General features: G+C 43.6%; 1 protein-coding gene across 7 annotated transcripts in view; it reads left to right on the top strand.

Annotated features, from left to right (window-relative positions):
* Nucleotides 1-13,375, top strand: part of SVOPL (SVOP like) — a 58,736-nt gene that overhangs the window by 37,248 nt on the left and 8,113 nt on the right. For all 7 annotated transcript variants that reach the window (XM_078596879.1, XM_078596878.1, XM_078596877.1 and 4 more), the window contains exons 10-13: nucleotides 1,950-2,023; nucleotides 2,174-2,376; nucleotides 9,538-9,649; nucleotides 10,875-10,956. In XM_078596879.1, coding sequence (XP_078453005.1) covers nucleotides 1,950-2,023; nucleotides 2,174-2,376; nucleotides 9,538-9,649; nucleotides 10,875-10,956 — 471 coding nt within the window. The remainder of the gene's footprint in view (nucleotides 1-1,949; nucleotides 2,024-2,173; nucleotides 2,377-9,537; nucleotides 9,650-10,874; nucleotides 10,957-13,375) is intronic.

Here is a 13,375-nt window from a genome sequence, read left to right as displayed (position 1 = left end):
CCAAAGAAGCTGACATTCATCACGATTTGTGGAGAGGTGACGTTTCGTCTGGTGAACACATTGGATAGAAGAAGAAGATGAAGACAATAATAATGACTGACTTCTCTATTTTTTTGTTGTCACTCCAGTGTCGTTTTGCCAAGGGCTGTTTGAGCTCAAATGCCTGACAAAACGTGAGACTGTTCATTTTCAAATACATATCATCTCCACAATAGGACGGGTCCAAAGAAGTGAAGTTGCGTTATTATTAGTGTCAGTTCTATCGTGATCCATGCCATGTACGCACTCTCAGGGCAGCAAGATGTCTTACTGATTATTGAGCAGAGGTCGCAACCGGGTACCCGATACCCGTACCCTATCCGATACCCGGCTACCCGTACCCAGCCGGGTACGGGTATGGGTAGACCGTGAGTCACTGGTGAGTAACTGTTTGTCACTCATTTCCCAACGTCTTGTTTCTTCTCACAATTCAAGTTCCTAGAATCAACCCACCCGCGCCTGCAACATGGCTTCATCCCAGAGGTCGCAATCAGGTACCCTACCCGTACCCGGCCGGGTAGGGTACGGGTACGGCCGGGTACGGGTACCCGTTTGCGACCCTGGTGCGGCTGGGTACGGGTACGGGTAAGGAATCAAAACCCGTTTGCGACCTCTGTTATTGAGTGTATGCATTTTTTTATTCTTGAAAACCATTCTGACACGTTGACCTTATCATCTTTTCATCCATTACTTGTTCTCTTCTGCTCATAGTATGATTTACTTCGGCGCTGATAATATAATTATTTATCACAAGCAGAGAGTAACAGGCTTTCAGCTGCCCAGAATATGGAAAGTTCACATCAATCACTACTGATGTGAAAACACTGGGGTATGAACCTCGTCACTTTCACCTCAAAGACAAACCAGTCAAAGGTTATCAATACCACGCTTCCTCCAGTCACATTTACTAAAGTTAATCTTATCTGTAGCGAGTCAATCTGCTCAGCATGAGCATTTCATATTACTTGTCATGGATAGGCAACATTCCAAATTGGTCAATGAAGAGTAAATACTGCTAGTTTACCAGATGTTATGTTGGATAAAAAGCTATCTTCGTTTTGATGATGACAAAGTTATTATCAATCATTGAGAATGGAATACATTTAATCATCCACGGCTGACATGAGTGGTGAATTATATCTGAACCGGTCCTACACTGGATTATGGACAAATAACCCCCATTGCTCCCCTGTCATGGGGAGGCCTTCATCCAGCAGTGCATTGACAAAAGGCTCTAAGGTATCATTATTACTGTACGGAGTAGAGACGTGGACACTGACAACAACAGCAACAAAAAGGCTCGAAGCTTTCTAAATGTGGCTGTATCGAAGAATGCTGAAAATCCCATGGACAACCAAAACCACCAATACACAAGTTCTGCAAGATATGGGCACTGACAGGCAACTGCTGAAGACCATCATTAGCAGGAAGTGTTACTACCTAGGCCACATTGCCCGAAACGACCACAAATACCAGCTATTAAAGCAAATCTTGGAAGGAAAAATCGAAGGGAAAAAACGACCAGGACGGCCAAAAACGACATTGCTCAGTAACATCAAAACATGGCTACAATTAACAACAGCACAAACTCTACACGCCGTGCTAGACCGGGACCAATATCATCGTGAAGTCGCACACGCCGTTAGGCAGCACTAAAGAAGAAGAAGATTACTGTTGAATAATTGTGTTTAAATTGTCGTATTCTTTTTGAATAAACCCAAGAATTACATTAAAATGTTTTCCTCTAAGGGGTATCACCCTGTGCACGTTATAGAGAAGTACCAACTGAACTTGCCCACTTTTAAAAATAAGTAAACAGTTTTTTGCTTGCGTGAAATTCCAAGTTTCCCGCTGATGGTGAGGCTAAAAAGATTGAACCGTGTTTTCATTGTGTCTGACTTTTCACACAGGAGAGAAGGGGGAACATATGGGACTTGCTTGATAGGCAGTACTTGAGGACTACACTGCAAACATGGCCCATATGGTACAAGCTTTTCATCTCCACCAAATGTTGCTCTTCATGATCAAATTACATTTTGCGAAAAGCATTCAAACCCTGAATTTTACCGCGCGTTAAACACGGCGGCTCATAATACACGACGGTCCATAACATAAGTGTTTTTTTTTTGCCCAGGTTTGGAACCACGCTGACTTACTACGGTCTGATCCTCGTGAGCTCCGAGCTGCTGGAGAGGAACCAGATGTGCGGGGATGACAGTGGAACGGCGATCGAGGAGCATATCACTTTCTCTGAGCAGGAGTCGCCATGCTTCTGCAAGCAGTTTAAATCCGAGGACTACAAGACACTGCTCCTGAGCAGCTTCGGCGAGTTCCTGGGTATGAGATGTAATGTACTCCAGCATTCTCTCGTTTTTTGTGAGGGATACGTTCTAGAGATGCTCATTAATAGCAAATTTCGCGGATAATGATATTGGCCTACGAAAAGCTTTTTTATGATTTTTCTTAAATAAATACATAAATAAGCGATTAAATACATTAAAATTATCATAATAACATCACTTTATCTCTCATCACATTATCTCTCATCACTTTATCTCATTTTCTCGCATCACATTCTCATAATTTTATCTCATCACTTTCTCTCTCTCTCGATGGAGTCGTATAGAGCTCCAGATGTGATTCACGGATAGCCAAAATCGTAGGTAGCAAGTTCGTGAATAACGAAGGAATGCTGTATGATATATTTTGTGTCAAAGTCAACGGAGATTTCCTGCTCATAATCATACGCCAGTGGTGGAAATTCCTCATTCCCATGGCAAGGGTGAGCATGCATAGGAGAACCACTATTGACTGCCCCACAAAGTGGTCTTTCATTTTTGACCCTGAAAGGATAATAGGCCGAGTCAACCCCCAACCATGATTTGAAATCGCAACCTCCCGATTGAGAGCCACTCGGCCACCTGGTTGGATTGCCAGTTGCATTTGTGCTTTTAACGTCAAGATACAGGACAAGGACCATTCCATTTTGTATCCCCGTACAGTAACGCCAAATCACGTGGAATGCGCCCGATCCAATCATATCCCAGAAGCTAAGCAGGTATGAGCCTGGTTAGTGCTTGGATGGGTGACCATGATGCCTAAAAAGAAATAGGTGGAGTAGATTTCTTGGGCAGTAGAGGACAGTGCAGCACAGTCGAGTGTTGTTCTCTACTCCCGCTACCGCTCTTACAAACCCGCACTCATCAGTGTGGTGAAGTATGGTCATATTCTTAGGTTTTTTCGGTAAAGTCACGTAGGTAAAACATCAAAATTAATGAAAATAAAATAAAATAAAACAAAAATCACGACGTTTCGGAGGCAACACAAGTCTCCGTCATCAGGTGGGACCGTCACAGCCGACCTGATGACGGTGACTTGTGTTGCCTCCGAAACGTTGTGATTTTTGTTTTATTTTATTTTATTTTCATTAATTTTGATGTTTTACCTACGTGACTTTACCGAAAAAACCTAAGAATATGATTCCTTGCAGTCAAGAAAGCTTCAAATCTAGAAAGTATGGTCATATAACCCCTCACGGTCTCCAGAAGATGGGGAATCCCTCATCCAGTAGTAGATTGTCAAAATGAGCTGCACACGTACACAAGTACATGTACAATAATACAGGTCGCCTGGCAGTAATGTAAACATGTTCGTTCACCCGGTTAACGCTAATTGCTCATCGTTGGTATTTTGTGTGTAACCAAACAAATTTTAGCTAAATAGACATTGAAGAAGGTTAGGCTGCCTATCCGTGCCATCGCCCTCTTCACATTAATATATTCTACTGCTGCACACGAAACACAAGTTGAGTCGAGGTTGTATTACTGCCGTCACATCTACAGCAGAGCTCTGAGTTCCAACCAGACTGCTCAATATAAACCAACATATACCATTTTGGTTGATGAATGATCTTGCACTTACTGATTCACGTCAATCAGTCATCATTGACGTTCATGACGTTCATTCGGTTGCTCATTAATCTCTTACTGCTGCTACCACAATCGTTGTTCCCATGAATGATGCCTCTGCACATACCAATGATTCATTTTACCGGATTGTTTTCTCTTATCCGTATTGTGAACTACCATTTTGTTTGGAGCAACATGTCTCTTCTTTCACCACACTTTTCTACTTTGGGTTTTCGTCCAATTTTTTTACTCCCAAGTTTCTGTACCTCCCTTACCCAACTCAAAAAACATGTTCGTACTTATATTCTGTGCTATTAATTAGTGCTCTTGATTAATGATTGCTCTGCATTTACGTATTTTGGCCTGCCTTCAGCAACTCAGTGACAATAACCAGTAGCATATAACTTGCTCAGAGGCATGACAACCTGTTTTTTTTTATCATGTCCCAATCCAATATTTGAAAATCTAGCAACCCTCACTGTCTAATTACAAAAGAGTAGAGCTGATTACTCTACTGATTATAATCGGTGTGCAGTGAACGGGGGGGGGGGGGGTGATGAGCCCAGCTTGGTGACGTCATTGGCATCTTCAGCCGTGTCGTGCTGGACGTGGCTTGTCGGGATTTTCCTGCCTTCAGGAGGCAGGGTGTCTACGGCGCCGCCATCTTCAAAGGAGCCCGAGCAATCGACCAGAATGGATTAGTCGATTATAATTTTTAGTTCCTTCATCACCTTACTTGAATAAATGTCCCAGCTCTAAAAACATTATTAATAAATAAAGGTACATTTATTTTTGTTAAGTGTCAAATCTGAAGACAAACTCTCTTTTAACACAAAGAACGTCATAATGACAAGTAAAAAATATTTGCCGAGTAGCATTTTTAGAATGCAGAACAAGAGCACGGAGTGTTCCAATATTAAAATAAAAACAACGACCTATACATTCCGACCTGATGTTTTTTATTTGTGAGCACGTCAAGAATGAATCTACACTGACAGCAAACAAGGGTCTCCTGAGTGGGTTTCATTTATTCTAGCACCAGAACGTGTCCAATTTTAGCCAATTTCGTGGTTAAATTCGCATGCGCCCTTACTCCATTTAAGGACTGCAGAGGTGAGGTTTCGCAATTAATTTGTCTAAAATGTACCAAATGTAATTGTGTTGATGGGGATTATTGGAAACTACATTATTACATTGATTCAGGGCGTACTCTTCATGGCGTTAATCTCAAAACGTGTTAACACCTCTCACAAGAGACCCATCGGGAGCTTATGACAGCTGGCATGAATCATGGGGAGGGGTTGGTGAGGGAGTGATTGTGAGAACCTAATCAAGACAGCTTGCACAGTGGGGCTTAGAATAAATACGAGCAAAACACTAATCATGCACTCCAACTTTTCTTAACGACTGAAGGTATCTTTCAGAGGGACACAACTAGAACACAGAAATTGTTTACCTGGGGCAATCATTGAAGGTGACTCAAGGATAAACGAATTTAAATCGAGCCACACGACAGCAGGATGGAGTGATTTTGGAAAAAACGGAACTTAATAATAAATAGCATGAAACGTGCCTTGAAGGAAAGTGTTTAAACGGTGCAGATTACCTGATATGAGATGCGTCAAGAAGCTGGTCTTTGACAAGGACAATAGAGCAACAGGTGAAAAGTGTATAAAGACGAATGGAGAGATAAATGAAATTATATAGAAACAAAGTAAATAGCGCGGATTATAAAATAAACACAGATAACGCATCATATTTACGTGTCAAGAAATGTAAGTGGCTCTGTGTATACGTATGGTGAACTTCTTTCTTACCGTACATAGCCAACTGTGCTAAGTGGAGGTGCAGGGGAAGGACAACAAACTAAACACAAGAAGGGGGATGATGGCAGTTGGGCAAGGCTAACGACGGAGTGGCAGCCAAAGGAGGGAACGCACTTGAGAGTACGTCGGCCATGGAGATGGAGGGGACGATAGCATACTCTTAGTTTTTTCGGTAAAGTCACGTAGGTAAAAAAATGAAATAAAAATGAATCCCTGCCTCACTTGATACAGCAAATCTGGCTGTGACGGTCCCACCTGATGACGGAGACTTGTGTTGCCTCCGAAACGTCGTGATTTTTATTATTTTATTTTTATTAATTTTAATTTCATTTTTTACCTACGTGACTTTACCGAAAAAACTAAGAGTATGAATCCTTGCAGTCACGAAAGCTTCAAATCTGGGACGATAGCAGCTCATGTGCAGATGCTAAGATGGATTGTGTTGTCGCAGGACAATGAGAGATGGTGGCGGATTGGGCAGGTCTTCAGCCAGTCTTGTATGATGATGCATGATGGTGATAGCACTAATCAGAGGGCTTGTCTTTCAGCGGGTCGTGACTTAATACGAGCACACCTAACGCCGATTAAAGGTTACGTATGTTACGTGTGACTTTGACGAGGTGTCTATGAAAGTCACTTTCTGTATCTCACGGCTGTCTTAAGAGTATATTTAAGACAACAGCTTCTTTTATACAAAAAAGTTACACTCGCAGACAGTCGTAGCAAGGCGTGTTTCTTATGGCGTTTATAGCGTGCATGCATTTATAACACAGAACAACGCCCTGTTCTTCATTATGATACTGCATCGTCAGGGCTGAGGTATGCATGAATGTGAGGTGTGTGCATCTGCGTTACGATGCATTTGTTATTGGTGACTGAGCATGGTTGAGAATTTGCCTCCGTCACCCTGGCCTCTTGAGCCATGGCACCTTCTGGGTCAGTTTCGTGACCTGTCCACAAGCCTGAATGATTCCACGCAGCCACAAAAGTGCACCAAGCTTGGCATAGGCACCACCCCTTTGTGGCAAATTATGGCAGTTGGTGCCATTATTTATCACAGATCCATATTTATAGTGTTTATGTCATTAATGTAAGTTAAGAACAATGATTTAAGAGTTGTATGATTTATGTTGTGATATGTACTTGGGCGGCCCTTATGTCAGTCCACTACTGGATTAAGAACTCCCCACATTGTACAGGTCATGGAGTTAATTGACTGTACTTTACCATGTTGGTCAGTATGGGTTTGGTGAATTGAGTGCAAAATATAATTCAAGATAAGATGAAAAGTGCACAAAGAAGTGTGGAGAGAAACATTCTAGGAATTACACGGAGAAATGGGATGTCTACCGCCGAGATGGGGAGATGAGATCCGCACACATGCAGGAATGAGATGGATTGTGGCATCAGAGAACAGCTATGGATAGCATCAGCTTTGAAAGATCCTTCATCCAGCAGTGGATAGATTGGGGCTGATTCTGGTGCTCGTGAACTAAGGAATAGATTTTAATTAGTTACTCATAAAATTCCTATGTGCCTATTTACATGACTTACTTTGCATCTTATGTGCGTTTATGGTATTTATATAAATATATAGTATCATTTTGCTTTGGGCATGATATAAATTATTGTTTCTTTCTTGTAAAACGATCCACCCGCTTCCAAGCCAGACTTGTCTTTAACATTTACTTTGGGACATTTTTTGTTTGTTTGAAGATGATAAAAGTTGGCAAACTTGTGGATGCATAGATTAATGTTGCTGCAACATTGTCAACTTTCACTTGGAATCATAAATGTACGTAAATGTTGGGCTGAATTAAATACTACAGCAGTGATCAACTTTGATATGGGGGAGGGACCACATCGCAGATTCTGTAATCCACGGAGGTTAATCTCAAGATATCCGCGAAATTATTTTCTCACTAGAGCCGTGTGCGGCTCATTCCTCGGAGTCCCGCGCGTCTTGTAGTCCACTAAAAGCGAGTGGTTTACTACAAGGGAAGCACGGCGCAGTGACGAGAGACACGTGTGTCTCTGTGTGTTTCTCCCCCATGTGTGTCTCTCTTTCTGTGTGTCTCTCTCTCTCTGTATGTGTCTCTCTCTGTCTGTTTCTCTCCGAGCTTGCATTCATTCACACGATTGCTTGTGTTGCAATCAAAACGTATTCTATTATTCACTCATTCATTGGCCGATAATACCTCAATATATAGAGGACCACAGAGCTTGGAGGGGGGGGGGGGATTTGATGCCTGCTCACTGACTGGTAGCTGCCTTCCTGCTTGTCTGTGGTTCCTCGTGCCCCTGAAGTCGTTCTGTCTCTTTGACAGTGAGCGAATACTATGCGGCGCTTTACAAATTAAAAAATACTTTTGGACTTCAGATTTATGCATCAAATTATGCGCATATGAATCAAGCATTTACTATTCAAAACAATGATATGCAAGTGTAATGTAGCTCTCAGAGACACCGTCTTGTTCAGTTATGTATATATTTATACTGGTAGGAACCTCCTGGTTACACAAGCCCACAGGGGGTTATTGTGTCCGTCCGTCGTGCAGGGAGGGGCTGGGCGGGGAGGGTGGGGCCGGGTGGGGGGTGGGAGGGCTGGGGCTGAGTCGGGAGGGGAGTGACTGGTCACCCCGTGGTGCCCTTATAAAACTCAACGTTTAACCTAATCACGCCGGCTTGTGCCCGCCCTCACAGTCGGGCATATTTGCAGAATACACCACGCCGCCGTTGCCCTGGCCATTGACCGAGCAACCCAACGTTCCTACCAGCTCCCTCCGCAAGAATGTGTTGAATAAAGTCTGCCGACTCACTGAAAATTTTAACGGGTAACCGCGAGTTGACTAAAGACCGCTGGGTAATTTCTGTGACTCTACGCGACGCTCCCTATGGAGTTGGCTGACAACATAGGAGTGGATGCATAGCAGTCATGGAGACCAGACTGTAAGGTGCCCGATCCAAGATGATGAAGACGACCCACTCCAAGACGACGACGGTTTCTTGATCCCTCCACTGCTGCAGCCCAGAGCCCTGCTCCATGCCAGCTTTTATCCCACTCCTGGACCCGGTCACGCCTCTTTTCTCGAACTCTCTCTCTCTCTCACCTTGTCTGGGCCTCTCTGTCACTGTCTCAATTGTTATTTACGACCACTTCGGTCACGTGCTATTCTTACGGTGCCCGTCGCGTCAATTATTAACCACGGCCACCAGGCACCGGTACTGTCCTTACACAAGTATTACCTTGAGGAAAATAATACAAAAGAGGCAGACCAAACAGGGCAGAACAAGAGAAACAAACACTGCAAACTAGTCGGTACAAATGAGACAAAATAATTTATTCTTACAACAAAATCGTGCTCCTGAATCATGGCAATTTATCTTGCGTTTGATTATTTACAGGGGGAGTAATTAAGAGGAATTACGTTGAGAAACAGAAATATAAATGCATCATGTATTAGAAGACAGACAAGTTATAGATATAGATTATATCGATTGTTAATAAATATATGTGGGCTTGGGCAGGATACTTCACCGTAAGGCTTAATGGTCGGTGGCCGAGACTCATGATTGAGTGGCAGCTAAAGGAGGGAAAACACCAGAGAGCACGACCACTGCAGAGATGAAGCGATACAATTGGCTCGTGAAGGAGCTAGATGGACGGTTCCATGACGACTCCTTGAGGGATAACGACAGTTTGAGGAGATCTTCATCAGAAGTCGATGGATCATGTTTGATCATGATTGTTTGTCTTTCTGCAGCGATCCCATTCACGACACTGACCATCGACACTCTGGGCCGACGGAGGAGCATGGCCCTCTCGATGGCCCTGTGTGGACTCTTATACTACCTCCTCAACATCTGCACCACGCGGTGATGCTTCCTCCACCTCCTCATTATTGAGACTTCTGGACAGTGTCAAGTGTGGCTTGATAGTGACGCAGATACATTTGTAACATTTCAATATACTTGAACTACATTTGAAGCTGAAAATATCTGGTACTTGCCCCTGGCAGCAGAGCCAGACAATTACTCTCGCAGAGCTTCCACGGATTTCTAAATTCACTCAAAACTCCAGAACCAACTGGCACGAGCGAAACAGCCGCGTGACAACCTCACGTGGCCACCCCACATGAGCACTTGTGGCTTGTGCCATGTGAAGATTTTGGTTTTTGGCTTGAAGAATCAGGAAGTTTTTGCTGATGGTGAATGCGTTGCTAGTAACAATTACTGGCAACGATTACCCTAAAATTGCCCACGGCCATATATTGCCCTCACCTGTTCCCCAGCAGGTGCCTGGCGCTGCCACATCAGCACGTTAGTGAATGTGTGGAAAATAAAACAATGCCGAAGTTGTAATTCTCAGCTCGCCTTTCATCTCTTTGGATACTCCTGTGGCTTAATAATAGGCTCTGCTTGCTGTTCGTGACAGGTAAAAGGTTTGTTTGTGTATTTTGTATCTTAATTAATTTACCTCAAGGGGCTCATTATTGTGTGTGTGCATGGATAAAAGGTGAATATCTGTACGCTTGGTACTACCCCTTCTTTAACTGCTGTCACTATCGGATGTAATAATAAGCTTGTTTAATCGCATATACAACTGCATGTATAGTACATAAAGGGTTGTATTGATGCAGTGTTTGTGCTGCTCATGGAATTTGCTGCTGCTGTCCCTCACCTTAACCACATGCATTCTTAAACCCAAAAGCAAATAGCTTTTCAAAGGTATTATTTTGGAGATGCACGCTTGCGCTTCTAGCCTGCAACTTAGTGAAAATAGACCTTACATTTAGAGTTTGAGGTGCTCTTGCAACCTTACTGCAACATCACTTGCATTCCTTTTCATCCAACATCACTGCAGAGTGCTGCGTTACAAATTCTAATCAATATATTTTCATGAATGAAGCTTCGGCTGCTATGTTTTCCTCGTACACACTGCTTTATTATGTAACAATTAGATGATTACTTGAAATACGTTAATACTGTATAAGCCCCTTTCTGTAATGTTTCGAATATTTAATTTTACAGTGCTCTGTGTGCATACGATGATCAAAGTAGAAAAGCAGAGTTTGCATTTTCTATTTATGTTTCATTGCAGGGTGGGACTTACGGTATTGCTCTTCTTTCTTCGTGCTGTGGCCTCTACCAACTTTAACATCATCTACATCTACACAGTCGAGGTCAGATTATCGCGGGCTTTAGCACTCATTTTCCCCAACACTGTCCATCTGTAAGTCAGTCACAGCATTTACATGAGAAGTTTTTTTTGTTTTACGATAATTATAACTTATCCCGAGCCCCGATAAAAAGCGCTGATCACCTGATGGACAGGGGAAAATAAATGTTGTGAACAGCAGCCCGAGTTCAATGCAATAAGGTCTAATGAAGGGGAAAATTGGGCTCACTGCCCCATACATTAGGAAGTTTTATCATCGAAGGTCGATTGAGAGCTCGTTCTGATTGAAAGAAACCAGGGGACATGGTATCTGATTTAACAAAGCATTTTTTATTGTGTATGATGGTAAAGGTGCTGCCCTGCTATTTTTTGCTCGTACCACTGCTGGCGGAAGGGCTTCCACGAAAGGGAACACTGTAGAGCCCCTCTAGAGCAGTACTTCACAACCGGAATAACAGAAAAGGAAAGAACCACAAGCCCCCATGCCCCACCTGACACAGTGACACACAGATCCGAATACACTCAAGTAATTGGGAAATTCTTGTCACAGATTTGGTGCCACTTGATTTCTTCGGTCTCAATGACATAAGTCTAGTGACATAGAATGGGTCACTACGGCGCGTAGCGCTGGTTACTGGTAGAGAGCGGGATCGTGGGTGTAGTAGCCCGGTCTATCAGCAGGGCAGGTGAAGTGTGCCACTGGAGCGTGCAGCGCCGATTGCTGGCAGTGAAGGGCATTTGAGGATACAGCGGCCGGTCTGCCAGTAGGGCACGTGACAAGCACGGATGTAAGGTAAAGGTGACAACGTGGGGCAGAGCCCAGAACCTTCTGGTAAGTTCCTGAAGGAGGCGTGGCCGAGGGCGGAGCCAGGCCACGCTGGGGAGGATAAAAGGTAGGCCCCGATGCTGGGTCGGGGCTTCTGCAGTTTGGAAATGGAGCCCACCGTCCACAAAGTCTTCGTCCTCCTCGTCGGTGTTGGGTCAGGCAGTGTGTCGGCTGTCCTGACCCGTATATAGTTATCCCCTATACTGTGGAAAGTGTCGAATAAACGTGTATGCCTCCTACTATTAGTGTCTCTGAAGTGACTCACTATAGTACTATCATTTTTGCCCGTCCAAGGATGGGTGTGTATTGCAGTAAATCTGAAATATTAAATTGAAAAATTGTTCAGCTCATGATTATTAATGAGGGGAGGGGTGCGGCATGTGGAGTGACGTCACCCCCTCATGGTTATTGTGGATCCACCCACTCATGAATATTAATGAGGGGGGGTGGTGGGCCTCATTTGGAGTGACGTCACGCGGGGGGTGGGGGCCTCATGTGGAGTGATGTCACGTGCAGGACGGACAGACATTTTTGGGTGATTATAGTAGGTAATAATCAAGGGGTTGTGAATTATCTCTCAGCTACAACGCATTCTCACCCAGCTATCCGGGGCACATAGTGATGTATTTAGCTTTGGTGTGCCGCCAAGATCCAGCATCCTAGAGAGTGCTGTGGAGTAAAAAAGTTTGAGGAACACTGCTCTAGAGGATATGTGGCTGCACACAGTACATGCCTGAAGTCAACCCAGACTGCTAGGACAAAGAGCCTTGTGGCATAAGATACTCCATCTTGCGACCAACGCTCGGATCGAGGAAGGCGATGATATACAAAAGGATATGATATATGTGATGCTTAATTTGTCATTCACTGGTGAATTGTGAGTGTCTCTGGTGAGTGTGAGTGGTTGTCAGATGAGTGGTGAGAGTCGGGTAAACCTCAGGGGAGTGTTACGTGTTAAGGTTTGCCGAGTGTAGTTGTCGGGTAAGTGATGTGTGTATGTTGACTGTTGCAAATGGCGAGTTATAGTGATGTGTGTCAGGTAATTGGTGGGTGTAGGGTAAAGGTGTCCAAACCTGATAAACAAATCTTGCTAGATTGGCTGCTTGCTGCTATGGTCAAATTTGTCCGATGCCTGCAACATGAAAGGCGCAGAGTTTTGTCTGTTTATTTAATAATTCATTTGCCACAATTAATCCTACTCAAGTGTCTCATAATGGCTTTGTACACATTGTATATTCGTTTATACAAATATACACAAGCAGCACCTCACTTTGACACCCCCCCCCCCCCACTGTAAATATATTAATCTCCTCTATTGGCAGCATGTTTAACAAGCTTCACTCTGATGACGAGACTCGGCAGGTCAAAGCCAGCTAAAGTTTGCTTGCCTAAACAGATCTTGCTGAATAATGTAGAAATGTTTAACCTCTTTTGCACCGTACGTAGCCAACCATGCTAATCGGTTGGCGAATAAAATAATAGTTTTTACAAATATTAGTTTGGAAAGCCAATGGGCCACTGGAGTCAAACTATATGTTGTGTATGTGGAGACACAAAACGGAGGTCTGCATTTATATATATACACATTTATTTCGAA

This window comes from Lampetra planeri, chromosome 8 (assembly GCF_965212315.1).
Source record: "Lampetra planeri chromosome 8, kcLamPlan1.2.h2, whole genome shotgun sequence".
In the NCBI taxonomy this organism is placed as follows: Eukaryota; Metazoa; Chordata; class Hyperoartia; order Petromyzontiformes; family Petromyzontidae; genus Lampetra; species Lampetra planeri.
Note: the sequence above shows the minus strand (reverse complement) of the source record. Positions and strands in the feature narration are given on the sequence as shown.